General features: G+C 34.8%; 1 protein-coding gene across 15 annotated transcripts in view; it reads right to left on the minus strand.

Annotated features, from left to right (window-relative positions):
• The window catches only part of TMEM232 (transmembrane protein 232), a 210865-nt gene that overhangs the window by 114730 nt on the left and 69036 nt on the right, over window positions 1-27099 (minus strand). For all 15 annotated transcript variants that reach the window (XM_015542903.2, XM_042991086.1, XM_042991076.1 and 12 more), the window contains 2 exons: window positions 26797-27049; window positions 4003-4181 (listed from right to left, as the gene is read on the minus strand). In XM_015542903.2, coding sequence (XP_015398389.1) covers window positions 4003-4181; window positions 26797-27049 — 432 coding nt within the window. The remainder of the gene's footprint in view (window positions 1-4002; window positions 4182-26796; window positions 27050-27099) is intronic.

Genomic DNA, 27099 nt, shown 5'->3' on the forward strand with positions numbered 1-27099 from the left:
TGCAGTTAGAAACTTTCTGTAAGTATCCATGATGAAATGGCTCCATTGTAAATACTACAGAATTTTTAAGGAAGAAATGATGACATATTACAAAATCCTTCCAGAGAATAGGAAAAAAGGATAATCACTTCCCAATTCCTTCTATAAATCCAGTATAACTTTGATACAAAAATTTATAAGAAAACATTGAAGGAAAAAATTTTAGAGAACAGTTGTACCCATTGAACATGGATGCAAAATGTTAAGCGAAACATTATCAAAGCAAATATGACAATATTAAAAAGGTTATTACATTAAGTGTTTTTATTCCAGGAATGCAATGAGTCTTCAACATTAGAAAAAGCAAGCAATGTAATTTACCACAGTATCCATGGGTAAATTACTTCACCTCTCAAAAAGTTTAAATTCCTTATTTAAAGTTTCAATTTCCTCATCTGTAAAATCAAGAGCATGAAAATACAAATATCATGTGTTTTGTATGAGGATTAAATAATTAATGAATGTAAAGTGCTTAGCACATGGCACACAGTACATGCTCAACAAATCTATTATCAGTGCCTTTTACAAATGATAAATATGAAAGAAAAAAAGCAATATTTACATTGAACAATTTAGCAGACTAAAGTCTCATTTATGCAATTCTCGGAAACCTCTTACTATGCAAACAATTCACCCCAAAACTTTAAGGTTTAACAGCTATTTATTCAGCCCCCAGTTCCACAGGTCAACAATTGAAGGTAGAGATAGCAGAATGGTTCTTCTGGTCTTAGCTGGACTCATTCATGTGTCTGTAGTCAGCTGTTTGGTCAGTTAAGAACTGGCTAGTCTCGGGAGGAGGCACTGGATCAATTAGGATGACTAGTCTCTGCACAATGCGGTCTCTCATTTACCATCTGGGTAACTTGGATTTGCTCACATGGCAGTTACAGGGTTCCATGAGAACAAGAGAGGGCAGGCCCCAATACATAAGTGTTTTTAAATTTCCCATTTGTATAACATTGATATTATCTTATTTTCTAAATCAAGTCATGTGATCAAGCCAAGAATTTGAGTATAGAAGGAATCATGCCAAGGATGTGAATATAGGGAATCTTGAATAAAATGAGGACAATTACTCTAATAATATACCAAAAGTCCTAAGCAATAATTCATTATTTTAAAAAGATATAAGAAATTGTATACATGATTTTACCCAACATAAATTACCCACCTATTAAAATTGTTCGTTAGAACAATTTTCTCCCAAAACTCATTGTTTTACTTAGCATTCCTATTTTTATGAAACCATTTCTAAGTCTCTAAGACTTTAGCTTGGTAACCCAAACATAACTTTCAAATATAGTGCCTACTACTGCCCAATCCAAGACTTTTTCTCCAACGAGGCAAGTAAACCAATGGCTTTTTCTTACATGGTGCTCTTATTTCTGCTCGGCTCACAACATTTCCTTATCTAAGAGATTCACTCTTTGACGCTGCTCCCTTGAGTCATTTAACATAACTCATCATTTAAGTTTCCAGCTCAAGTACTACTTAAAGATGACAATAATGTATTCCATATTAATATAAGAAGGAAGTTAGAAACCAAACATCTGAACTCCCTTGTGTACCATGAACTTTGATGGGAATAGCCATACATATAATATTCCATCTTCTGAATCTTCTGTCTTCTGACAGTAAAAATTATTGTATAAAGGTCATTTTTTGGACTTCCTGTGTCTTCCATAGAATTCAGCATGGCAAAATAGATTTAGGATCTAATATGTACATATTTATTTCATATTTTTTAATGAATTTGGTAAAAAAATTTATACTAATTTCTTAGTGTATATACTTGTAGTATCTTATTATTAAATAAAGGAATTCAAACTAAATTAAGTGATATTTCAAAGACACTGACTAGGCACTCTATCACTTATAACCATAAATCATATATTTTGTTATCCAATAATCTAAATGTCCCTATCTCTACCTAACTTATAATATAGATCTAGAGTGAATTGTATCTTTTAGTTAATCTATCTAATGCAAATTAAACTTATTTCTTATATTAAATATGTACTATACCTAAATTAATTTAACTGCCTTTAGAAATTTCTAATTTGGATTTTTCTCTGAAGAAAACTTGCCTTTCCATACATTTACTATTTAAAATGAATGAAAGTATCCCTTAGAAGTCTTCTAACTAAACATTAAAACCTAATTAGCACATCTAGTGGTTATGCTTTTGTCTATTCTTTTATTCTCAGAGCTGACTGCTTGAGTAAAGAAAGGTCTTTCCTTGGACCTAGCAAACAAAAAATATTTGCTATGTCCGATTAACTGACTTATGAATGTCAAATGCAATTATCTATAGATACTTAGTAAAATTTTGAACAAGGAAGACTATCCTATACCAAATGAATGGCCCTGTAAGCAGGCATTTAAATAGAATTCTAATATAGAAATGACAAATTTGAGTTGGCTTATGTATTTGGTTACAGTATACAATCCATTTGAGATGTGAAGTGGCATATAAATATAGATACAAAACCAAAGAATAATATGAATAACTGAAAATTCATGTAAAATGAAAAAACAAAGACAAAATAATAAGACTTGGTGAGATGAATGCATGTCGTCCTCTATTTCTATTTCAAAACTAGCCAAAATTTGACTCTCATTTTTTTAAAAACTATTGAGCAGCTTATCCAAAATAATAATAAAGTTCAGACAGCACATGAAACTAAGATTTATTTCTTAAATCTCAGCAAAGAGGATACTCGATGACATAGTGGTCATCACTATAATAGATCCAGTAGTGATTATTTTAAAATTTTTCTATGTTCTGTCCACAACTAAGGATAAAACTGAAGCATGGTTGCATAAAAGCAAGCCCACGGAATCCAAAACAATGTAGTTCAAGTGGACAGCTCTTGACTGTCTTTCTCTGTGAAAAATATATCAGACATCTAGAGAAAAGGAATGCATATTTTTAGATAGTCCTCCATAAAGATTCTTACTCGAAATCACATTTATGTTTAAAAAGCAAGGAGTTTAAGGTTTTGTTTTCTACTAAGAATCTAGAGGGTAGATACTCTGTGTTGCAATGATGGCCCACCCATATGCTTTGACAATTGATTAGGCAGAGTGAATTCATTATTTGTTCTTCTTACTTGTTAACATTAATCACATCCCTAATTATTATTAGAAAACAGGATATTAAGGGTGTTAGGATAATTGCATCTGTAAACACTAGAAAGAATCAGAAACTTTCAATGAAAGGGTAAAAAAAAAAAAAGTGTACTTTAGGATAACAAACAAATTAACCTAGCTCAAAATAAGACATAGAAAAGAAAAAAACTGGTAGGAGATTAAAAATATCATAGGATACCATATGGATAAAGCATCACTGGAAAATCACATTTGCATTTCATGAAGAATGGATAGCTAATTTCATAATGATTTTCTTTGAAAGTGAAGAAAAAAAATTATGTAGTCATTCAAACAGAACTAGAAAAACCAAGAACTTGTAAAATACATTTTTAACTTCAAAGAAAAAGACTAGTGTTAGTGAATCCAGATTTTCAATTTATATTATCTAATGCTAGAAAGAAAAACTTACAAATAAGATAACTAAAAATAACTTATCCAAATTGAGACACTTTTGAGAGTGAATTAATTCATTGCTTTCTTATTAGAAAGCTAGAAAATTAGGCCTAGACCAGGCTAACCTGGGCAAACTGGAATGCATGGTCAGTATACTTAAAATTCTCAGTCACAAACCTGAGGCAGAAGTTATTCCTTCCCCCAAATCACCTCCTCTCTTCAAGCTTCTTAGTCAGAAGAGTACCAACACTCTTATCTTTAACTAAACCTAGATCAGTATTCAATTTTAAAAATGGTTTTCCCAGCTGTGAGTCACTGACACTCACTGAATATGGACATTCTCTTTTCCTTAGAGAGAAAGGACAAACACTTCTTGATAATGGAGGTACCAATTTATTGCCCTGGGTTTTATCTTACCTGAGCTATATTTACTGCATTATGGATTCGCCTGTCTTTCTCATGATCCTTGGTCTTCTGTAATGTTTGCAATATTTTGTTTCTAAATCCATCCTGCTCATCATCTCCCCGAAGTTCCCATGACATTTTCACCAGGTTATACACTAAGCCATAGTATCCAATCCATATCACTGGATTACCTGTTGAAAAAGATATATTCTTTGGGAAGACATAATCTTATTCATCTTAGTAATGCACATTTTGTGAAAAAGAAGAACTGCAGTTTTACTAATACAGTGTTGTAAAGTCTGAAGTTCTGAGCTTTGGAATTTGTTTTACTCTTCACAGCTCCTACTCCTTTAATTTTAAAAGATCACAGCTTACTTTAAAATTTCTAGTCGTAAGAAAAGATCTGCACCTAACTATTATCATAACTCATAAACGTAAAAGTTGGGCAGGTAAAGTAGGAACTATGTATTTAACAAAAAAAAAAAAAAACTTTGGAATTCAAGGAAAGAGGAATTTGTTCAAGGCAATATGAATATTTAAACCACCATAGTGAATTTTTATAACAAATTAGAGAATAGGAGAAAAATCAAGCTCTATGAAACACACCATTTGAACCAAGAAGAAAGCCTTGAAAATAATGTGAAAAGCAGACAAAAATTGCCAATATAATTATAGGCTGGAAGTTTTTTTTTTTTTAATAGAGACATAAATCAACTGAAACAGAGGAAAGGGAACAATGAATCCAGAAGAGATTTTTAAAAGTCTAAGACAATCTTCTTTCTAAAACTTATATACCAATTAGTAATTTATATAAATTATCAAGGTCCACATTTAAAATACACCTCTCCCATACAGAAAGGAGGAAAAAGTTTCTCTTTACTCTTTATCTTAATTATTTCTTACCTCAGTAGTATAGTGCTATATAATACTATTCAGGAAAAGAGAATTCTAATTTAGATAGAGATGGGATAAATTTGTAGAATGAACTACTACAGCAGGTCTCAAAGGGGATATGAACTGAAGTTAGTCAAAGAGGAACATGAGAGTATGAGTATATGCGAAGCAGGTAAGAAGAACAGGAGGAAGAGAAAGTTCAGGAAGGGCTTTAGAGTCAATTAAATTTTGTATTGTACTGTCCTCCAAATCCTGATGACAGCCAGTGTGACACTGGAACTCATCAGTTCTCTTCTTGAATAAAGATAAAGCACAATATGAAAAAATGATAATCCTCAACTTTTCCTAATTCAATCTAGATTTTTATAATCCAAGCTACATAATAATAATATTTTTTTAATTTTTTAATGCTTATTTTTTATTTTTGAGAGAGAGAGGCAGAGCATAAGTGGGGGAAGAGCAGAGAGGGAAACACAGAATTCGAAGCAGGCTCCAGGCTCTGAGCTGTCAGCACAGAGCCCAACACAGAGCTCAAACCCACAAACCGTGAGATCATGACCTGAGCCAAAGTTGGATGCTTAACTGACTGAGCCACCCAGATGCCCCAATAATAATTATTATAGTTATAACTAGAAAACTTGGGCATTCCTACTACTATGTGCCCTTATTCTAGGCCTCATTACAGTCCTGCTATGATGACCATATTACACTTAGCATAATAGAAGGAACATATGACTTTCAACTCAGGTTAGAAACCCCCCTAGCAGGGGCACCTGGGTGGCTTAGTTGGTTGAGCGTCTGACTTCAACTTAAAAGTCATGATCTCATGGTTTGTAAGTTCAACCCCACATCGAGTTCTGTGTTGTCAGCACGGAGCCCACTTTGGATCCTCTGTTCCCCTCTCTCTCTCTGCACCTCTCCCACTCATACTCTCTCTCTCTCAAAAATAAATAAAACATTTTTTTAAAAAACGAAAATCCCCTAGCATGACACAGATGATGAGTGACAGAGTCAAGTGAAGGAGAGTCTAATCTTACACCATGCAGCATAGGCTCTCCAATTCAGACAAGTGCTTGCCTTCCTTCTATTCCATTCATAGGAAACAGACTAGAAGGTAGAAAGAGGAGGCAGAATGGAAAGTATGTACACGTTTTACAAGTGGGAGGAGGAAGGCAAATGTCCAGCTTCCAAACTTAAGGCACCTTTCATCCTTTCTATTGATACTTTGAAAGAGATAGTGTAAACTATAGGTAAGCAGCCAATTCTTTTGAAAATGTAATTCTCCCCATAAAAATTTTACAGGTTAAAATTAGTATGCTGCCATATTTGAAATTACATGTATGAATTGATATCAGCAAGATGGCAGAATAGGACATCCCCAGCATTCATCCCCTCATAGAAACAACAACTTGGCAGCCATCCATAAACAAAAGTGCCTTTTTCAGGACCTTGGGACCCAGGTAGGAGGTTGTGAAACCCCAGTGGAAACAAGACTGAGGAGGCAGTCCCAGCCCAGTTGGAACACCTGTTGGCAGTTATGTGGTCCTGGAAGCATCCTTGCCCACCCTGTGAACTCGGCTCCAGCCCTTTTGATCCACAAAGGATCTCCAGCAAAGGACCCAGGAAAACCCATGCCTGTTGGTGCCTCTGGTAATAGGCCTGCTGTCTGTTGGCCCTGAAGCAGCTCTGTGACCTGGCTCCAGCCTCATTCTACTATGGTACAGAAGCAGCTCTTCTGACCCAGAAACCCCCCCACAGGCCCTAGCAGGAGAGTGTTCAGGGATGTGGCAGGGGCCAAATCTACTTGCATCCCAGGTAACAGGCCTAACATCTGGAGATACACAAGTGGTTCCATAATCACATTTCCACCCTGCTCAACCATGGTCCTGGAGGTGGTCCCATCCACTTAGGGACCCAGCAGGAACTCTGCCTAGTCATTCCTTTGGCAATAGGCCCACTGACTCCTCGTCGAGAGGTAACTATAAGAAGACAGAGGGTAGAGGATGATAGTGAGGATCTCAAATTGAACTGGGGTAGAGAGCTCATATTAGAAATGGATAGGGGTGCCTGGCTGGTTCAGTGGGTGGAGCATGCAACTCTTGACCTTGGGGTCATGTGTTCAAGCCCCATGTTAGGTATAGAGTTTACTTTTAAAAATAGAACTTTTTGGGGCACTTGGGTTGCTTAGTTAGTGGAGCAGGCAACTCTTGATCTTGGGGTGATGAGTTAGAGCCCCAAGTTGGGTATGGAATCTAAGAAAAGAAATGGATAAGGTAAAGTAACTAAATGGGATCAGATTAAGTGGTAGATGTTTGAGCAAAAGAGTAATGTTATATGTGTTCCATGACATGTCACATCTATTCCAGCAATAAACTGGGAAACCAATGTGGGAGCTTAATAAGGCAATCTAGGTCTTTATTGTGATAAGCAGCATGAGCTTGGAGAGTAAAGGACAAACTTAAGACATTATGGAGAAGATCTAATAAGAATTCTTAGCTACGGAGGAGAAGAAAAGCATGAAGTGGAGAGGAAAAGTACATATTTAAGTTAAGGAACTAGAAACAATAATGAAGTCACTTATAGAAAAGAGATTGTTGTAGAGGAGCCAGTTTGGAGAGAAAGGAGATAAAATAATATTTGGAAAATGTGGCATAATAGGGTGTAAGGGGAATCTAACTTTCAGAGGCCTATAGCTTATTGTAAAAATATAGCTAAAATTTAAGTGAAATAGCAAAAGTGAAATTATGGATTTGTGAATCTAGCAGAAAAATAAGTTTGGAACTCAATATGAGCAACAAAACAATTATGAGTTTTAAATTAATAATTCTGGAATTGAGAACCTCAAAAATAATGCAGTTTTGAGCAATATGACAAATAAAACATACTGTGAATTTTAACCTTTTTATATATTTGTTTAAAGGCTCCCAAACTCTTTACATTAATAATAATGATTGATATAAGTACATATAAGCTACCTTCATATATTTTAAATTATTAGTTACAGAGGTTATAGTCAGTTTAGTGTCCAACTCTTGATTTTGGCTCAGGCCACAATCCCAGTCTTAAGATTGAGCCAGCATTGGGCTCCATGCTGAATATTGAGTCTGCTTAAGATTCTCTCTCTCCCCACTTCTCCCTCTACCCCTCCCCTGCTTGTGTGCGCTTTTTCTCTCTAAAAATATAGATATGTAGAAGATAGATAGATAGATAGATAGAATCCACAAGACCAGTGATGAGCCCATAAAATGTATTTTGGTAACTGAATTCTCAAAACTCACCAAACTTTTAAAATACTGCTGTTGATTTTTAAAATGAGCTCTTCACCTATTCATTTAAACTACAATGAAATGGGGCGCCTGGGTGGCTCAGTCAGTTAAGCATCTAACTTTGGCTCGGGTCATGATCTCATGGTTCATGAGTTTGAGCCTTGTATCAGGCTTTCTGCTATCAGCACAGAGTCCACTTTGGATCCTCTGTTTCTCTCTCTGTCTGCCTCTCCCCTGCTTGTTCCCCGCTTGTTCTCTCTCTCTCTCTCTCTCTCTCTCTCTCTCAAAATAAATAAACAAACTTAAAAAAAGTAAACTACAGTGAAGTATTGCTTATGAATAATATTTGCAGGGAAAATCTATTACGGTTCCAATTCACTGACGGTTAATGAAAAAAAAAGCCTTATAAAGACAGCTGAGATGTGTTACAACTGTCATAAAAGGTAGAATGCAGTCCAATATGCACATCTTGACATTTGATAAGAAGCATGTCTGCTATGAAACTCCTCATCCAGGGACCAAGCTAAAGAATAAGGCACTCTTCTGTTCTGCTTTGAGTGACCCTGTGGCAGCTATCAAAGATGTTCCTTTAAATATACTGAGAGAAAATGTGTCTGTCTGCAGCTAAGCAGACAGTATTCTAGGAAATAACAAAGCTGAACCAAAACAAAATTCTTAATACATCTTGAAAACTTATTAAGAAACTATGCTGTTTGAAAAGCAGTATTATGATCCTTTCTTTGTAGCAATGCTTTATTTTAGTGTTTTGAACTCCAGGGAAGCCCTTAATGGCCAGTCCAGATATTTAGATTTCACAAATGCAGTGAATGTGGAATATGAGTATTTCTACTCAGATGAATGAGTATAAATGAACACAGCCTTTACAATTTTGAGACATATAATTTGGCAGAATCAAATGTATCACTAAAAGGTAACCTGAATGTAAAATGTAGTGTAAAACATGGTCTTTGTGAAATGCCATATATAGGAAAAGAACTAGATCAATGCCAAGAAACCAATGGATAAGAACCAGTCAGCAAGCCAGGCATTTAACAAATATTTACTGAGTCAATGCTCTGTACCAACTGCTGTTCTAATGTGCCAAAGAAAAAGACAGTGTAACTGCTCTCAGGACACTTAATGCTAGTAGAGAAAGACAGATACTAAAAAAGTAAACAGGACAGTGTCAGTTGATAATGAGTGTTAGGAAAATAATAGAAGGTGTTAATGTGTTCAACAGTGACTAGAGAAGAAAACTATAGACACAATGAGAGAAAGACCACCATGAAGACATCATATTCAAGACGAGATCTAATGCATTTTTAAAAAGTTAACCATCCAAGGAGTGGGAGGAAATGCAGCATCTGTGAGTGCAGAGGCACCCTCTGAATGATCGTGGCCAATTTGTAAGCCATGGAAAGGAGTTTGGAATTTATTCTTAGTGTAATGAAAAGTTAACAGAGCATTTGAAATGAACAAACCTGCTTCATGTTTTAAAAATCTTTTGGGCTTCCCGATGGAAAATGGGTTCTAGGGAGCATTAAGGAAACAGGGAGACTCTTAGTTTTTTGCAGTAGTCTAGAAGAAAAGTGAGGAGTACATAGACTTGGGAGTTGTACAGTTAAGAATTAACAATGTTCAAAGAGAGGGCTGGCTTTTGCCATTGCCTGACTCTTAGGCATTAGAATGTCCTGTCTGATAAGAATGTTTTTGTTTATCTGGGAGCCTTAGGCCACGGTATCAATTTGGCCTCTGGAAGGACCAGAGACCAGGGTCAGCCATGTGCACGTGCATGAGCCCCAGTAAAAATTTTGAATACTAAAGCTTGATGACCTTCCATAGTTGACAATAGTCTATGCAAATTGTCATACATCACTACTAGGAGAAGTGAATGGTCTCTGCACAACCCCACTGGGAGAGGACAATGGGTAGCTCAATGCTTGGAACTGTCTTGGACTCTGCCTTATGTACCTTTTCCTTGGCTAATTTTAATCTTTATTTTTTTTACTGTAATAAACCGTAACCATGACTAAAATGTCTTTGCTGAGTTCTGTTAGTTCTTCTAACAAATTAGCAAACCTGAGGGTTTCTTGGGGATGCCCAAACTTCATAGGTGATTTCAGAAGTGAGGGTAGTGTTGAAGACTCCTGAACTTCATAGGAGATAACAAGAGAGATGGGGGAGTATATTTTGGATGACTAGTAGAATAAATAGGAATTCCAAGGTACTCTTTGTTTTCAGAAAGTTACACTATAGAAATAATTATGTATCTAAATATACATACATATTAAATGTGGATAAAATTATTTTGAATATATCATCGTATTTGATCATTATGCATATTAAACAAATACCCAACAGAATAAACTAAAGAGAACCAAAGTATTACTAACTTGCTCAGTGTTTGTTGTAGGTAATATAGAAAACAAAAAGCAAAAGTCAGCTGATTCCTATATTAGCATGGGACGGTTAACTGAAACATGATGGCAAATAGGATGCCAAAATGACTATAGACATTTAAGGAACTGAGTAGAATTTCCCTTTCTTAACTTTTATGATCTTTTGCATTGTCAAGTAATTTGCATTGTTGATTAAAAATAATTATCTTCAAAAAAAATAATAATAATTATCTTCTGGAGTTTTAACTGGGAACCAAAGAAGAAAGTGGTTCATTTGCTTTTCAAGAACTATGATTCTTATAAATCAATTAAAGAAACATCACATTTCTATTTTATGGATTTATTTTCAATTTTATTAAACTAAAGAATACCACCAAGATTTTAGATTATCTCTATGGAAGTAGTTAATCCTCACAGGTTTTTGTATCCAAGGGGCAACAAACAAAAAAAGAAAAAGAAGAAAATAATAAAGATTCTTTTGGAAATTAAAAAAAAAAAAGAAGAACTTTACGTTTATAAGCATGGTACATGCAAATTTCTTTTAAAATCCATAATCTTGAAGAAACTAAGATTCTGAAAGGTATAGCCAGCTACCATAATCTAGGACATGACAGCTGAGCTGAGACTCATCCCAAACTTCTGACACTCCAAATTTCTGACACCGAGTCTAGTTCAGTGCCCATATATTCATCTATAATGGAGCCATTTTGGTGCTGTTTTTCTTCCTCCTGTTACCTAATTTTTTCATCCTTCACCCTTTTGGGGGGGCTTCTATTATTTCTTCCTATAAGTAACTACTTAGCAAGTATTTAAAAAGAACTATTCACTCAAAACAGTAAGAAACACCTGGATCAAACATAGGAATAATGTATTAGATTAGAGACCTCTGTACCCATGAACATATTATCAGGTTACTTTTGATATATATGAGGGGTAAATGACTCTAGGGTATTATATTCATTTCTGGACCAGATTAATGACAGAAAAAAATCAATCAAAAACACTCAGGAGAATCTTAATATAATTCTGGCTGGTATAACAAAGGAAGTTACAAGTACCTAACTGAGCTATTTTCATTAATGTATATACATTTGCTTCTAAATTAATTTGCATAGAAAGCCAACAACTATATTATTCTTTTTATTCCCAGCTAAGGCATATTATTACAAAAATTGGTTTCTAAAACTGTACATTGTAACATACTTTAACACCATTAATACTTTTACAAAATCTCGCATGATTTCTAGTTCCTGGGTCTTTTTTTCACTATGTTCAGCCACAGATGGATTTTAGACCATTGGCTCAAATGGGATATACCTTTGTATTTATGCTTCAAAAATGTGAGGAATGTTCCCATGAGATTTTCAGCTCCTCTGTTTAAGTAAAGACTTTTACACAGTCAAAGGCTTTTTGGCTGAAAAGTCCAGCATGTTGTTTTAGCCTGTCCAACCAAAAGAAATAGTAGCAACCCAAAAGGGAATAAACAGAATGAGGAAATAGGAATCTTTTAGTTAAACATATACAGAGCTAGATTAAGATTTATTTGTTGGATGGGAGCAAAACTTCCTGGGAAAGGTAGCAACATTTAACTTTCAAAAATCATGGTAACCCTTTATCCTAGTTATTTGTGCTTTATGAAGATCCTCATATAAAGTTAGAAGATTAGGTCTTGTCTCTACAATTAAAAACTATTTTCTACAATCCATACAGATTAAGTTTTGATTGCTGAGACAGTATTGACAGAGAAGAAAATGATTAACTTTTCCCATGTTTGTTGGGTATAAAGTAATCTTAGATCACAAAATATAGCTCATATCCAGGAAATATTTGACCACAGGGACTCTTCTTCCTTCACCTCATACTTAAAGTTCTCAGCTCTTCTCACACATTATGAACTGAAGCCATTGTCCTCTGCCTCCCCCACCCCCCCCCCCCCCCACCCCCGCATCCCCAAGGGCACTGACAGCAGCTCAGCCAAAGGCTACATTAAATGGAAGGAAAATAGAGTACCTGTAGCAGTTCCTCTCTCAGCTCCCCGCAGTCTCTGAGATCCCAGGCTCAGGGCCAGTTGCCTAGCAACATATCCAGGTGTAACCCCTTCCCACCCCCACCATGAAGTACTAATATACAAATGTAACTAAAGTAATTCGGTATCAAAAAAGAGACAACTCATCAATTTTAAATGATAACAAGGACAGGGGTTATCAAAAATTTTAGAGGATCAACATAATGGAGCATCACTTTTATTAAGAATATACGTACTATATATTCAGGTAAAAACAAAAATAGCACAAAATACACCAGGTGAATATGAAAATAAAATATGTTTTACTGGTATTTGACTAATAATGTGACAAACTAATTTTCCACTTTTATAAATATCAACCAAATACAAAGTGTTTCTGACACTGGATATATTATCAAACAAGATGGTAAACTCCAAAGGAGTAAACACTTTGACTATTCAAATTGCTAACACCATGACTATTAAAATTTATGCATCATAAAATACATTACTAAGTTGTGTTAGTATGTTGAGCGGATGGCACAAACTTTCCATCTTTTCTAACTTTTAAACACTGTAGGTAGTTGCTGACCTACCAGCCAAATTTTGCCCCTTTCTTAAAAATAGAACCCTATTTGGGGCGCCTGGGTGGCTCAGTCGGTTAAGCGTCTGACTTCAGCTCAGGTCACGATCTCGCGGTCCGTGAGTTCGAGCCCCGCATCGGGCTCTGGGCTAATGGCTCAGAGCCTGGAGCCTGCTTCTGATTCTGTGTCTCCCTCTCTCTCTGCTCTGTCCCTCCCCCGTTCATGCTCTGTCTCCCTCTGTCTCAAAAATAAATAAACGTTAAAAAAAAAAAATTAAAAAAAAATAGAACCCATTTGTACCCAGATAATGGGAATGAATTCTCCAGAGCCATCACAAATGCTTCTCTTCACCAGGCATTTACTTTTCCAGCCTTCCTTGTAGCTAGTCATGAAACCAGTTATCCTGTCAATTTCACACAAGGGACAGTCTTCTGGAGTGCTTCCTGGAAATCTTTTGTTTTATAAGGTGGACAGACTCTTTAGAAAAAAAGCCAGTATCATCCCTTCTCTTTCCTCTTGCCTTGCAATGCTACGTGAGTCTGTGATGTCTAGAGCTAGAAAGCTCTTTTAATAATGAGATAACAAGCATAGGAATAAAAATCCAACATCCCTGAGAAGTAGAATAGAAAGACATAAAGAGACAGAATCTTGATGACATCTGTGAACCAATAAAAGTCTCTGTGTTCCTCATTAAGCAAGATAATAAATAGCTTCCATCCTGTTAAGTGATTTGTTTACCCTAGTCTAATGTAAAAATCAGATGGGTGAGGAAGGAATGAAATTATGAGACAAGTGTTGTCCAAGCCTTGGGCTATTAGGGAAAATGGCATCACATAATAGAATTTGTTAAGGAGAGAATTAACTACCCACCAAGCTGACCAGAAAATTTCTGCTTTTAGATGTGTCAATCAATAAGGTATTTGAAGGAAGGATGAGTAATATGGATAGATACCAGTTCCGAATTTTGAGGTGAGAATAATAAATAAAGGAAAAGATCTAAACAATTACTCAAGTTGAAGTGTGTTAAATGTCATAGGGTGGAGTGAAACAAAAAATGGCAATGGAATCATTTTAAAAATGGAATTAGATATGTCCTTTGTAGTACTAAGGACAATGTGCTGTCTCATGACTGATGACCATCAGATCCTAAAACAGTAAATGTCAGCAATAAAGACTATCTTCTGGATCTCTGCAGGGATGAAGGGTTTTCAAATTTTGGAATCATGATTTACCTAACTTGAAAGATAATGATCCTCTGGGGTTTGAGAATAAAAATTGAAACAATTACGAGTACTTATTTTCATTTTTGCAGCCTACTAAGCCAGAAGGAAATTTATTGAAAGGCAGCTTCCTATTAGAATCTCTGTCATCCCTTTCCCACCTGTGTTTGCCTGTATACTAACATTCAGTAAGATACTTACTCATGTATAAGCATGATCTGGAAATTCCTTCTAAAAATCATTTTGCTACATGCTTTTTACTGTGGTGTGTTTTTCAGGAATTTACCCACTTTTTAAAAATTTAATGGTGTTCTTGTTAGTTTTCAGTGTTAACTAAAATGTGGAACATTATTTACTTTTAATGAACTTCATTCATACTTTCTAGTAAAATATGACTGCATCTCAGTTTTTATGATTTCCTGTTGATTGCAGTATTTAATGTAATGTAATTATATTCACAAATAATAGGTTTAATTGTACAGGGATACTTTAAAATATGCCCAAATGATAGAAGTAATTAATATTTTCAAAAATAGTTCTTATAAAACTAAGACATCTTATATACTAATGCATCTTCTATATCAAAAAATATGGCAAAAAATATGGCAAAAGGTAAATATCATAGTCACAGATACAAATACAAATATATAGATATTTTATATTCTGTTATTAAAATCTATTAATCCAGACAGACTAGTTATTTTACTAGTAGAATACAGAGAATTTTATATTGTTTTATGTTCAAGAAAATGCCTGCTATTTTTCTCAGTTTTCTTGACTATAATCCTCCAGATTTTCTATAGAATAGACTTGCCAACTTCTATTCTTTTGACTATTCTCTTAGAATTACACTTAATTTCTAGATTAATTTAGGGAGAGTCTATTTCTTTATAATATGTAAATTTATATTCATTTATTTCAAGTCTTCTTTTATGGGATTTGTTCTTTCATATAAGAATTCCTTACAATTTTGCTGTTTTTACACTATTATCAGAGGGTTTTTTTTTCCTGTTTAGTTATTACTGATATGTTGTAAAGTTATTGACAATAATGTTTCTTGTAAGTAACCACTTTATTTAATTAGTGCTAATACTATTTTCATACTTTTGGCCATTCAAAATAGACATTGGATCACTCATAAATGCTTTTCCAATATTATACTTGCTTTTTTCTTTTTGTTTTATATTGGCGAGGATATCAGAATGTGGTAAAATATAAGCAATTAATATAGAAATCTTTGACTTTCAGTTAATTTAAATGGGATTATTTTTAGTTATTCTTAAGGATAATGTTAATTTTGGTTTCTGAGGAATACACATCAATTTAAGAAAGTACCCTTATATTTCTTGTTTTTACCCTGTTTGCTTTATCTTTTTTGAAAAATCAGGCATGTGTTTTTAGTTTAATCAATTCCATTTTGGCATCTATGAAGAACAACTCTTATTTCCTGGGGTGCTTGCATGACTCAGCTGGTTGAGCATCGGACTCTTGATTTCAGCTCAGGTCATGATCTCATGGTTGGTGAGATTGAGTCACCTGTCGGGCTCTGCACTGTCAGCAGATTGTCTCTCTCCCTTTCTCTCTCCCTCTCTTTCTCTGCACCTCTCCTACTCATGCTTGCTCTCGCTCTCTCTCTCTCTCTCTCTCTCTCTCCCTCAAAATAAATAAATAAACAAAAAAAAGAGTGACTCCTTTTTCCTTAGTTATAAGATATTTAAATGTCCTAATATTGGTCTCTCCTTGGATTCCTAGAATGAACAGAATAAATATGGTATGCTGTTCTTTTAACACACTGCTGAAATTGGTCTATTGGTATTTCACTTAGGATTTGTACATGTACATGCATTCATAAGACAGAATGGTATGCTTTGAATATTCTCTTCACCAAGTTTAGGAATTGGGAGAGAACACATTTTGAATTCTAGAAATTATTCTCCAAATTATTCCTAAATATAGTATTGTGAGTTTAATTTTCCCAGTACATTCTAATCGTGCACCTAATGCTAGATATATTTTGAGTGAGTATGTTCATGCAGGTATATAAAGATAACACTGACCTGTGGCAACAGGTCAAGAGCTCTTCCATCTTATAATTGAAAGTAAGATTGTCTAAAAAGTAAATATTCTTCTGTATTAATACACATTTTATTACTTTTCCCTGATAACTGGTTGTAAGGATACCCAGAATAAACCATATTTTAATGACAAGGTTTGGGACCAGCAACCACTCTAGAACATTTGAGAGGGAAAGAGATATTCATTATGATTCAAAAATAATTTTAAAAATAACTTTATTAAATTACTCTTCAACTCTACTTATAATTGTTTTTGCTAACTATAATTATCCTCAACACATTGAATGGTCTTTCTCAGTTACCTAACAGGCTGGAAGTTATTAAGTTTAATTCAATACACATAAACTTGATAGAATGCTTACTGGATGTAAAGAGCAATGTTAATATTAATATGCAGGATGGTTATGAGTTGTTAGTATTTAAGGTACTCCAACCTGTGAGTGAGGCAGATTTAGATTTTATAAGAGCATAAATAATTTTGAAGCCCTCTTTTACAAAAACTATAAAAAATTTCTGGGGCACCTGGGTGGCTCAGTTCGTTAAGCGTCCAACTCTTGATGTTGACTCAGATCATGATCCCAGAGTTGTGGGATCGAGCCCCATGTTGGGCTCTGCTTTGACAATGTGCAATCTACCTGGGATTGTCTCTCTCCCCTTCTGTCTGGTCTTCCCCTACTCATGCATATTCTTTCTCTATCTCTCAAAATAAATATATGAACATTTTTAAAAATTCTTATTTTTGCAAGTTTAAAAAAAAGATATTTTTCTATGAAGAGATATTCCCTATGGGTATTAAGGAGGGCACTTGTAATGAGCACTAGGTGTTACACGTAAGTGATGAATCACTGAATTCTACTCCTGAAACCAATATTGCACTGTATGTTAACTAAATAAAATTTTTAAAAAATAAAAAATAAAAGGGTCCTATGTGGTAAAATGTCCTGAAAATTAAATGTCATTAGTTTCTCTGTAAATAAACCTGTGCTCATGGGGAAATTGAAGGAGATTTTTCTACAGATAAGTTAATGACATTTTTGAAGTAGGAATCCATAATCATCACAATAAGCCCTACCTTCAGTGAACTAAAATTCCAAATGTCCAAGATAAGAGTAGATAGGATGTGTTTACTTTGCAAGTCTAAATATTCTGATGTCCAAATTAATTTTCCTCACATGAAAGTTTTGTCAAATGCTACCAGAAACGTCCAATGTTTAAAGAGAAATACAAATTCATCCTGAAATCCAATGCCTTTATTACTGTGTATATTACACATTAGATTCCAGGACCAAGGATCCATTTCCGATAGGCTGGTTTCCATAATAGCTTCATTAACTATTCATGCTTATTTAGCACTCACCATCTTTACTTGCCTCATCCCCAGTTCTTCCCTTCTCCAAATTCAGAAGTAAGCAAAACTGCCGCTTCAAACTACAGATTGAAATCCTACTCTCCATAACCACATGATACCCATGTTTATCCAAAGTTGCTTTTAAATTGTTTTGATGTTGCATGAGTCATTAGTATAGAATGATGCACCGAATACACATTCACATTATAATGAGTAAACAAAAACAACTCCTTTCTTGTGGATTGAAAAGAATTTGTGCTAAATATTTTGGAAAAAAAAAAGAATGAGAAAATATGAAACATTTATACACATACAATGGGTAAAGATGGTGTTTAATAACCATTTTGAATTGAAAATGTCATCTCATAATTAGATCTCAATACAGTATCCATGTCCTTTTCTTCATCCATTCAATATTCAATACTTGTTTATTTAGAGGCTACTCTTAGTCAATGCCTTAGTTAATATACGATGAGGAATGAAAGGCTAAAATATGTTCTCTGACCTAAGAGAGAACAAAATTTGGAAAAAGAAGCTTTACACAGATTGTAAGTTTCTTCACAATATTCATTCTCCCCTTCTTCCTTAGTAATATGAATCACTACCCTAGCTTGGCTTATTGATACTTAACTTAAAAAACAAAACAAACTCTCCTTAGGTGTAGCCATATGATTACATTTAAGCCATTGAGTTTACAGCGGTAATGCTATGTGTACTTTCTATTAAGAAGACTTAGTAGAAAATGGATATTATTATTCCCTTCTAAACCCTTAGAATAGCAAAGAAAATGAACCTGCCTCCCTGAGAACCTCTTAATCCCAAAACCAACTTTAGACTGCCTATTTCTGGATTTATTTTATGTGGGAGAAAAATAAATTTTCATTTTGTTTAATCTAATGTATTTTTTACTACATGTAGCCAAGTCTACTCCTAACAAACAAAGAGATGTAAAACAATTATTACAAATACAAGCTATAATTTGACCAAGTCCACTGGAAAGGTACAAAAGAAAGTTCAGAAAAACATGAGGTAACATATAAGCAAGGAGTCTAGGTATTAGGGAAGATTAAAGGTTTAGTGTTGAAGCTTGCAAAAGTTAGTAAATTAGCCTTTCTCTTCCATATATTTATCTTATATGTTCCACAACAGATAGCATATAGAAATATGAGAGGCAGAGAGAATAAATATCTAATATCCTTATTCAATGGGACTGGATTATCTATTTGCTCTTTAAGCCATTTATAATATTCTCTATACTTTCCTGCAAATAAAGAACAAACAGGTACATTTCATGTTGTCAGTATCATGATATCAACTGAATATTCTATTTTTTTTAATCTCACAAGCCTGATGGAAGTGGTAATTTTATCCGAGTAGGGGTTAACTAATTTTCAGTGACTGATATTTGGTGCATTAAGTAGCACCTGCCACCTATATTAACAAGGTATGAGATTGTTTTGGATGCATAGGGCTTTTCAGGAATAGTGAGGTCAGTGATACCTCTTTTGAAAACTATAGTTTGTTTAAAAGGATGACAGAAAGAAATAAAGAATGATATACCCAGCAGGATAAGTTATAGACCTACAAATACATCCAAAAGAAAGCAGGGCATGTAGATCTTCAGATTGATGATTTCTGAATTCTTCCTTCATTTTAAAAATACAACTGTGTTTTCTAAAAGATATAGACTAAACTTAGAGATAGCATATGTGAGAATAGATCAAATATAAATCTCCAAACATATCCTACCTAGAGCACTAAAAATAATATAATTTATCCTGGAGTAAGTAAAAGATGATTACGGCAAAAGTTTTTTTTTTCAATATGTGAAATTTATTGTCAAATTGGTTTCCATACAACACCCAGTGCTCATCCCAAAAGGTGCCCTCCTCAATACCCATCACCCACCCTCCCCACCCTCCCACCCCCCATCAACCCTCAGTTTGTTCTCACTTTTTAACAATCTCTTATGCTTTGGCTCTCTCCCACTCTAACCTCTTTTTTTTTTTCCTTCCCCTCCCCCATAAGTTCCTGTTAAGTTTCTCAGGATCCACATAAGAGTGAAACCATATGGTATCTGTCTTTCTCTGTATGGCTTATTTCACTTAGCATCACACTCTCCAGTTCCATCCATGTTGCTACAAAAGGCCATATTTCATTCTTTCTCATTGCCACGTAGTATTCCATTGTGTATATAAACCACAATTTCTTTATCCATTCATCAGTCGATGGACATTTAGGCTCTTTCCACAATTTGGCTATTGTTGAGAGTGCCGCTATAAACATTGGGGTACAAGTGCCCCTATGCATCAGTACTCCTGTATCCCTTGGGTAAATTCCTAGCAGTGCTATTGCTGGGTCATAGGGTAGGTCTATTTTCAATTTTCTGAGGAACCTCCACACTGTTTTCCAGAGTGGCTGCACCAATTTGCATTCCCACCAACAGTGCAAGAGGGTTCCTGTTTCTCCACATCCTCTCCAGCATCTATAGTCTCCTGATTTGCTCATTTTGGCCACTCTGACTGGCGTGAGGTGATATCTGAGTGTGGTTTTGATTTGTATTTCCCTGATAAGGAGCGACATTGAACATCTTTTCATGTGCCTGTTGGCCATCCGGATGTCTCCTTTAGAGAAGTGTCTATTCATGTTTTCTGCCCATTTCTTCACTGGGTTATTTGTTTTTCGGGTGTGGAGTTTGGTGAGCTCTTTATAGATTTTGGATACTAGCCCTTTGTCCGATATGTCATTTGCAAATATCTTTTCCCATTCCGTTTGTTGCCTTTTAGTTTTGTTGGTTGTTTCCTTTGCTGTGCAGAAGCTTTTTATCTTCACAAGGTCCCAGTAATTCACTTTTGCTTTTAATTCCCTTGCCTTTGGGGATGTGTCGAGTAAGAGATTGCTACGGCTGAGGTCAGAGAGGTCTTTTCCTGCTTTCTCCTCTAGGGTTTTGATGGTTTCCTGTCTCACATTCAGGTCCTTTATCCATTTTGAGTTTATTTTTGTGAGTGGTGTGAGAAAGTGGTCTAGTTTCAGCCTTCTGCATGTTGCTGTCCAGTTCTCCCAGGACCATTTGTTCAAGAGACTGTCTTTTTCCCATTGGATATTCTTTCCTGCTTTGTCAAAGATTAGTTGGCCATACGTTTGTGGGTCTAGTTCTGGGGTTCCTATTCTATTCCATTGGTCTATGTGTCTGTTTTTGTGCCAATACCATGCTGTCTTGATGATTACAGCTTTGTAGTATAGGCTAAAGTCTGGGATTGTGATGCCTCCTGCTTTGGTCTTCTTCTTCAAAATTACTTTGGCTATTCGAGGCCTTTTGTGGTTCTGTATGAGTTTTTTAAATAGCTGTTTTATAATTCTTCATTTTTATAATTTCATAACTAATATAAAGCCAGTGGATGAAGAAAATGTGGTATACACTCACAATGGAATACTGTTAAGCCTTAAAAATGAAGGAAATTCCATCATATGCAACAGCATGGATGAATCTTGAGGACATCATGCTGAGTGAAAGAGGACCCTCACAGAAAGGCAAATACTGCATGGTTTCATTTATATAAGGTATCTATAATGGTCATATTCATAAAATCGAAGACTATAATCAAAGAGTATGGTTTCCAGAAAGTGAGGGAAAGGAGAAATTGGAGTTACTAACCAAGAGGCATAAAGTTTCAATCAAACAAGGTAAGTTCTAGGGGCGCCTGGGTGGCTCAGTCAGCTAAGTGTCCGGCTTCGGCTCAGGTCATGATCTCGCGGTTTGTGGGTTCAAGCCCTGTGTAGGGCACCGTGCTGACAGCTCAGAGCCTGGAGCCTGCTTCGGATTCTGTGTCTCCCTCTCTCTCTGCCCCTCCCCCGCTCATGTTCTGTCTCTCTGTCTCTCAAAAATAAATAAACATTTAAAAAAAAAAACAAGGTAAGTTCTAGAAATCTATTGTACAGCAATGTACCCAGAGTCAACAATAATGAACTGTACATTTAAATTTTTAAGAGGGTAGATCTCATGTAAGGTGCTCTTTCCACGATAAGATTATTTTTAAAAAAGAAAAAGACAAATAGATACATTTGGTTAACTTCCATATATATATAAAATACTCGGTGGTAATTTTAGATTTGTCAACACAAAAAGTTGTGAATTAAGATTGCCTGAATTCTATCACTAACATGATTGTAGATTTTTAAAGGAGTTAAATATTTTCCATGTATAATAAATACAACCTTGTTACTGTATACTTTTCTGAATAACCTTCACCAAGGTAAAAGTTATGCTGAAGATTTAATACAGTACCATTAAGAGTTTCAATTGGTTCTAAGATTCCAATTCACTTACATTTGCTTTTTAAAAAGGAATTATTGCTCTGTGCTAATGTTTTTTCAAAACCAAGTTAAAATGAATCAAAATATAGCATAAAAAGTTATTTTACAACTGAGACCTATATTTCATTCACCACTATCATTGCATAACCAGATTAAGAAAATAATTCTCAACAGAAGAATGAAAAGAAGAATGTCATATTTACTTTCTTTCATTCATAGACAACACTGAATGAAAAAATACTTGGGTCTCACATCATATAATAACACTGAAATAAATTATTACAAATTCTAAGTTAACAACATTATGACCTCCTAGCAAACTTAAGAGGCTAATTATAAGCCATATTGGAAATATGTTTTTCATTTATTATGAAAAGTTTGCACAGGAGCTTGACAGTAAGCAGAGATGGGAGATGATGGCAAAGTGAAGAGGTGGAGAAAGAGAACCAATGCAATTATCTTCAAATATTTGAAGGGCTTGCATGTGGGAAATGGAATAGACTTTTTTTTTTTCTTATTGCCTCCAGGAGGCAAAACCTAAACCAAAGTTAGAAAAATATATTTCATTTTAATATAAGGAAGAATTGTTTACAGTGTTTAAAAGTGGAACGATCTGCTTTGGGAGATAGGGAGTTCCAGATCACTGTTGACTTTTTTTTTTCTTTTCTTTTTAAATGTCTATTTATTTATTTTGAAAGAGAGAGAGAAAGTATGAGCAGGGAAGGGACAGAGAGAGACAGAATTCAAAGGAGGCCCTGCACTGCCAGCACACAGCCCCATGTGGGGCTCAAACCCATGAACCGTGAGATCATAACTCGAGCTGAAACCAAGAGTTGGATGCTTATCTGACTGAGCCACCCAGTGCCTCCTGTTGACTTTTAGGCAGAATATGCCTGTGGACTACTCGCAAATGGTCTAGCAGAGATTTGTACATTGAGTGAGACTACATGATCAACAAGAATTTTACTTTTCTATGATATATTTGATTCTTTCATTCATTGTATGTTTCTTACACAAGACACACTAAATCGGTGTCTGAAGGTTTCTCACAGAATACACCATTTTCAGGTGTTAATTTCACAACACATATTCCAGATAATCAAGGCTTGTTAAAAGCTTCTCATTTTATCATATGTTAACTAACATGAATTAAAAAAAAAAAAACTATCATTTTAACACTCTGAAAACCAAAGTAGGAGCAGAGAAGATGGTGTTTAAAATATAGCGTACAACACAAAGCTATGTTTCCCTCTTTGTAAAATTATATATAAATCACCTGACATAAATAGTCTCCAACTGGATGCATAAAGGTCTGCAATAACAAGTAAGAGAGATATTTTCCTCTATGATTAGGACAGCATTTTAGCAGCTTGCTTAACAGCTAAATTTATAGGTTAGGTTTTCTGTAGGCTTAATAATACAGATTCCTACACTCCAGTTTTAGGATTTTTTGATTCAAAATTTTAGAACAAGTCCTAAGAATTCAGATTAGAAATAAAGACCACACATGACACAAAGTCTATGAAAATGCTTTTACAAACAGTGCTGTAGGATAATGACTGTCAGAATTTCTCACAGCTGTCTTCTTCACATTCTTCAACATGCAAATGGATAATTTTTAAAATTTTTCATTCAGCAGGTCAACTAACCTAGTTAGTTCAGCATAGTGAGGTAGTCAGTATGGACTCTGAAGCCAGACTGCCTAGGTTAAGTCCCAGATGTACTGTTTACTAAATATATTTCCTTGGACAAATAAACTCTTCATGTTTCAGTTTTCTCATCTGTAAATTGAGGATTATATGAATAACTAGGTAGAGTCTCGTTGTAATGATTAATGAATTAGCCTAGAATAATACCTGACATATAGTAAGAGCTCAATAAATGTTAATTAACTATTATCATCCTTTATGACCCATCAAGGCAAAATGATTCCCAAAATTGGAATTTCAACAGGGATCAAGCAAAAATTCTGTGCATTTAAATAAATTAATTTTTATCACCTTCCCTCATGTTTTTCCAGCTCAAAATTGTCTCATCTAGAGACTATGCTGCCACTATATTGTACACCCAAAACAAACATAACACTATGTTAACTAAGTGGAATTAAAAACTTATAAGCAAACAAGCAAATAAATAAAATGGAGTCTCTGTTGCAAAAATTTGTGTTTCAGATAAGGATTAGACAGGCACCTAGCATATTCAGATCTGCCTACAGCACAACACCCATTGGGAGGCATAACTGAACTGCCATAACAAAAAACCGTAGACTGAGAGTCTTAAAGATGGGAAATTTATTTCTTTTCTAGCCAAATCCTTGGCTAGGATTTCCAAGATCAAGGTGCCAGCTGATTCTGTTTATGGTGAGGGCTCTTTTCCTGGGTTTTAGACGGCTGCTTTCTTACTGTGTCCTCATATAGTAGAGAGAGTGAGCTCTCTGGTGTCTTTTCTTACAAGGACACAAATTCAAACATTTCAGGCCCCACCATCGTTATTTCATCTCCGCATACAGTCACATTGTGGGCTATGGTTTCAAGATAGGAATTTTGGGGGACACAGTTAAGTCCACAGTAGCAAATGTTAAATGTATAATTGGTATTTATAAGCATACGTAGAAATTTCTATTCAATCAACTAAAAGGCAGCACTTCAATCACTGGCCAGAGAGCTCACTCTAGACTTATTGTATGTCTGATTCTATGAAAAGCTTGTGTGACACAAAATCACAGAATGAAAATGGAACATGCTAAGTAGTCATTCTTCTAGATTCTTTAAGTTCTGCTCCCATATCAGATGAGATCACCAGGAAATTATCTTCAAGGAAATTATTATTTTAGTGTCCTATAACATTGCCTTTATAAAACTATGATTTGAGGTTTTTTCCTATTAAAGCCTTGATAACACAATTTGACTTATTAGTAAAAAGACTATTTATATATTATATATACCATTTAAAATATTTTTCACTGTCATTTATATCTTTATATATAAATAAAACAGCATCCCCAGGATATAAAGTATACATAGTACTAAGTGTTAGGAAAAAAAATCCCTCCTCACTGATGTTTTCTCACTATAATATTAACAACTACATTAACAACCATAACAACTATTAACCTTTATTGAACCTTTCCTATGCACAATGTACTATGCCACGCATTTGTGTTTCTATATTTTTTTCTTATAAAAAGCGTTATGATATGAATAGTAGTCTTATCATAATTATCGAGTAATCATTCAGAAAAATTAAATAATTTGATGTAGGATTCCAAGATACAAATTACAGAATTAAAATACAAATCTGTGTGACTTCTGACCAGTTCTCTCACTCTAAACAAAAAATTTACTTACTTGAAGGATAAAAGTATGGGAAAAAATCATTTTTAATTAAATACAGCAACAGCTCCAGGTTAAGTCACTTTCCAAAAAAGACAAACCTATTTTCCCCAGTAATCATTTGACAATGCCTGCACAGATTATACTACTTTTGGAGCTTTTTCTTCTGTGGTCTTACAAAACTGGCGATCATTATCAATGATACAGGACAACCCAGACAAAATCATTTTCCTCATGTGGAAAAATCAATCAGTGATGCTGTAAGAATCAAGGTATAATGAATCACATCAACACAGTTTTTAAAACCTATCATTTGATGTTAAAAATAGTTGACTAGGCATTTGTACCATCATGTAAAGCAAAGGAACATATGGTAATGACTGATACAGAAAAGCCAAAAATCCTGTATGAACATGAGGAGGAGATCAAATGTTTATTTCCAGAGGGTGTACATTCTCTGGTTCTGACAAAGATGAAGAAAATTTTGGGTGCCTGGGTGGCTCAATCAGTTAAGCATCTGACTTCAGCTCAGGTCACGACCTTGTGGTTTGTGGGTTCGAGCCCCACATCGGGACTCTGTGCTGACAGTATGGAGCCTGGAGCCTGCTTCGGATTCTGTGTCTGCCTCTCTCCCTGCCCCTCTCCCACTCAACCTCTGTCTCTCTCTGTCTCTCAAAAATGAATAAACGTTTAAAAAAAAGTTAAAAATAGAACTACCATACAATCCAATAATTGCAATACTGGGTATTTACCCAAAAAATATAAAAACACTAATTCAAAGGGTTACATGCTATGTTTATAGCAGCATTATTTGCAATAGCCAAATTATGGAAGCAGCCAAATGTCCATCAATAGATGAATGGATAAAGAATATGTGGTATATATACATATTATTCCTATTCCGTCATAAAAAAGAATGAAATGCTACCATTTGCAATGACATGGATGGAGCTAGAGTGTATAATGCTAAGTGAAATAAGTCAGAGGAAGACAAATAGCATATGATTTTACTCATGTGGAATTTAAGAAACAAACAAAACAAAACACAAAAAAACGAGCAAAGGAAAAAGGGAGAGAGAGAAAAAAAACCCACAAAACAGACTCTCAGTATAGAGATCAAACTGATGGTTACCAGAAGGGAGATTGTTGTGAGGGTGAATTAAATAGGTGATGGAGATTAAGGGGCACACTTGTCATAAGCGCTGGGTGATGTATGGAATTGTTGAATCATTATATTATATACTTGAAACTAATAAAACACTATATTGTAAAAATATAAAATAAAATAAAATATAAAATACTTATTGCTATATGCAGATGGAGACATTTAAGAAGTGCTTCTCAACAAGTTGAGAAATAATTTACTTACAATTATCTGAAATTTTTGAAGAGAAATAGTCCAAAAGACCTAAAATACTTGCTTCCTTCAATTTAGGTGGTTCTTCTGATTTATCCATGAGTAAAATGTCTTTTTGTGATCTTGTACAGACACAGAAACCAATAAAAGCAGTTTTTCGCAAATTAGAAGTGGCTGCATACAAGCAAATTTCTGCAAGAATTGTTGTGTATATGTAGACAACATTCCAGGCCCAGGAAACATCATCTACCTTGCAGCTTTCTTCCTAAAATGAGAAAATAGTTATTAGATAATCAAGATATGCTCTGTCATAAT

The sequence above is a fragment of the Panthera tigris genome, chromosome A1 (genome assembly GCF_018350195.1).
Source record: "Panthera tigris isolate Pti1 chromosome A1, P.tigris_Pti1_mat1.1, whole genome shotgun sequence".
NCBI classification, from domain to species: domain Eukaryota; kingdom Metazoa; phylum Chordata; class Mammalia; order Carnivora; family Felidae; genus Panthera; species Panthera tigris.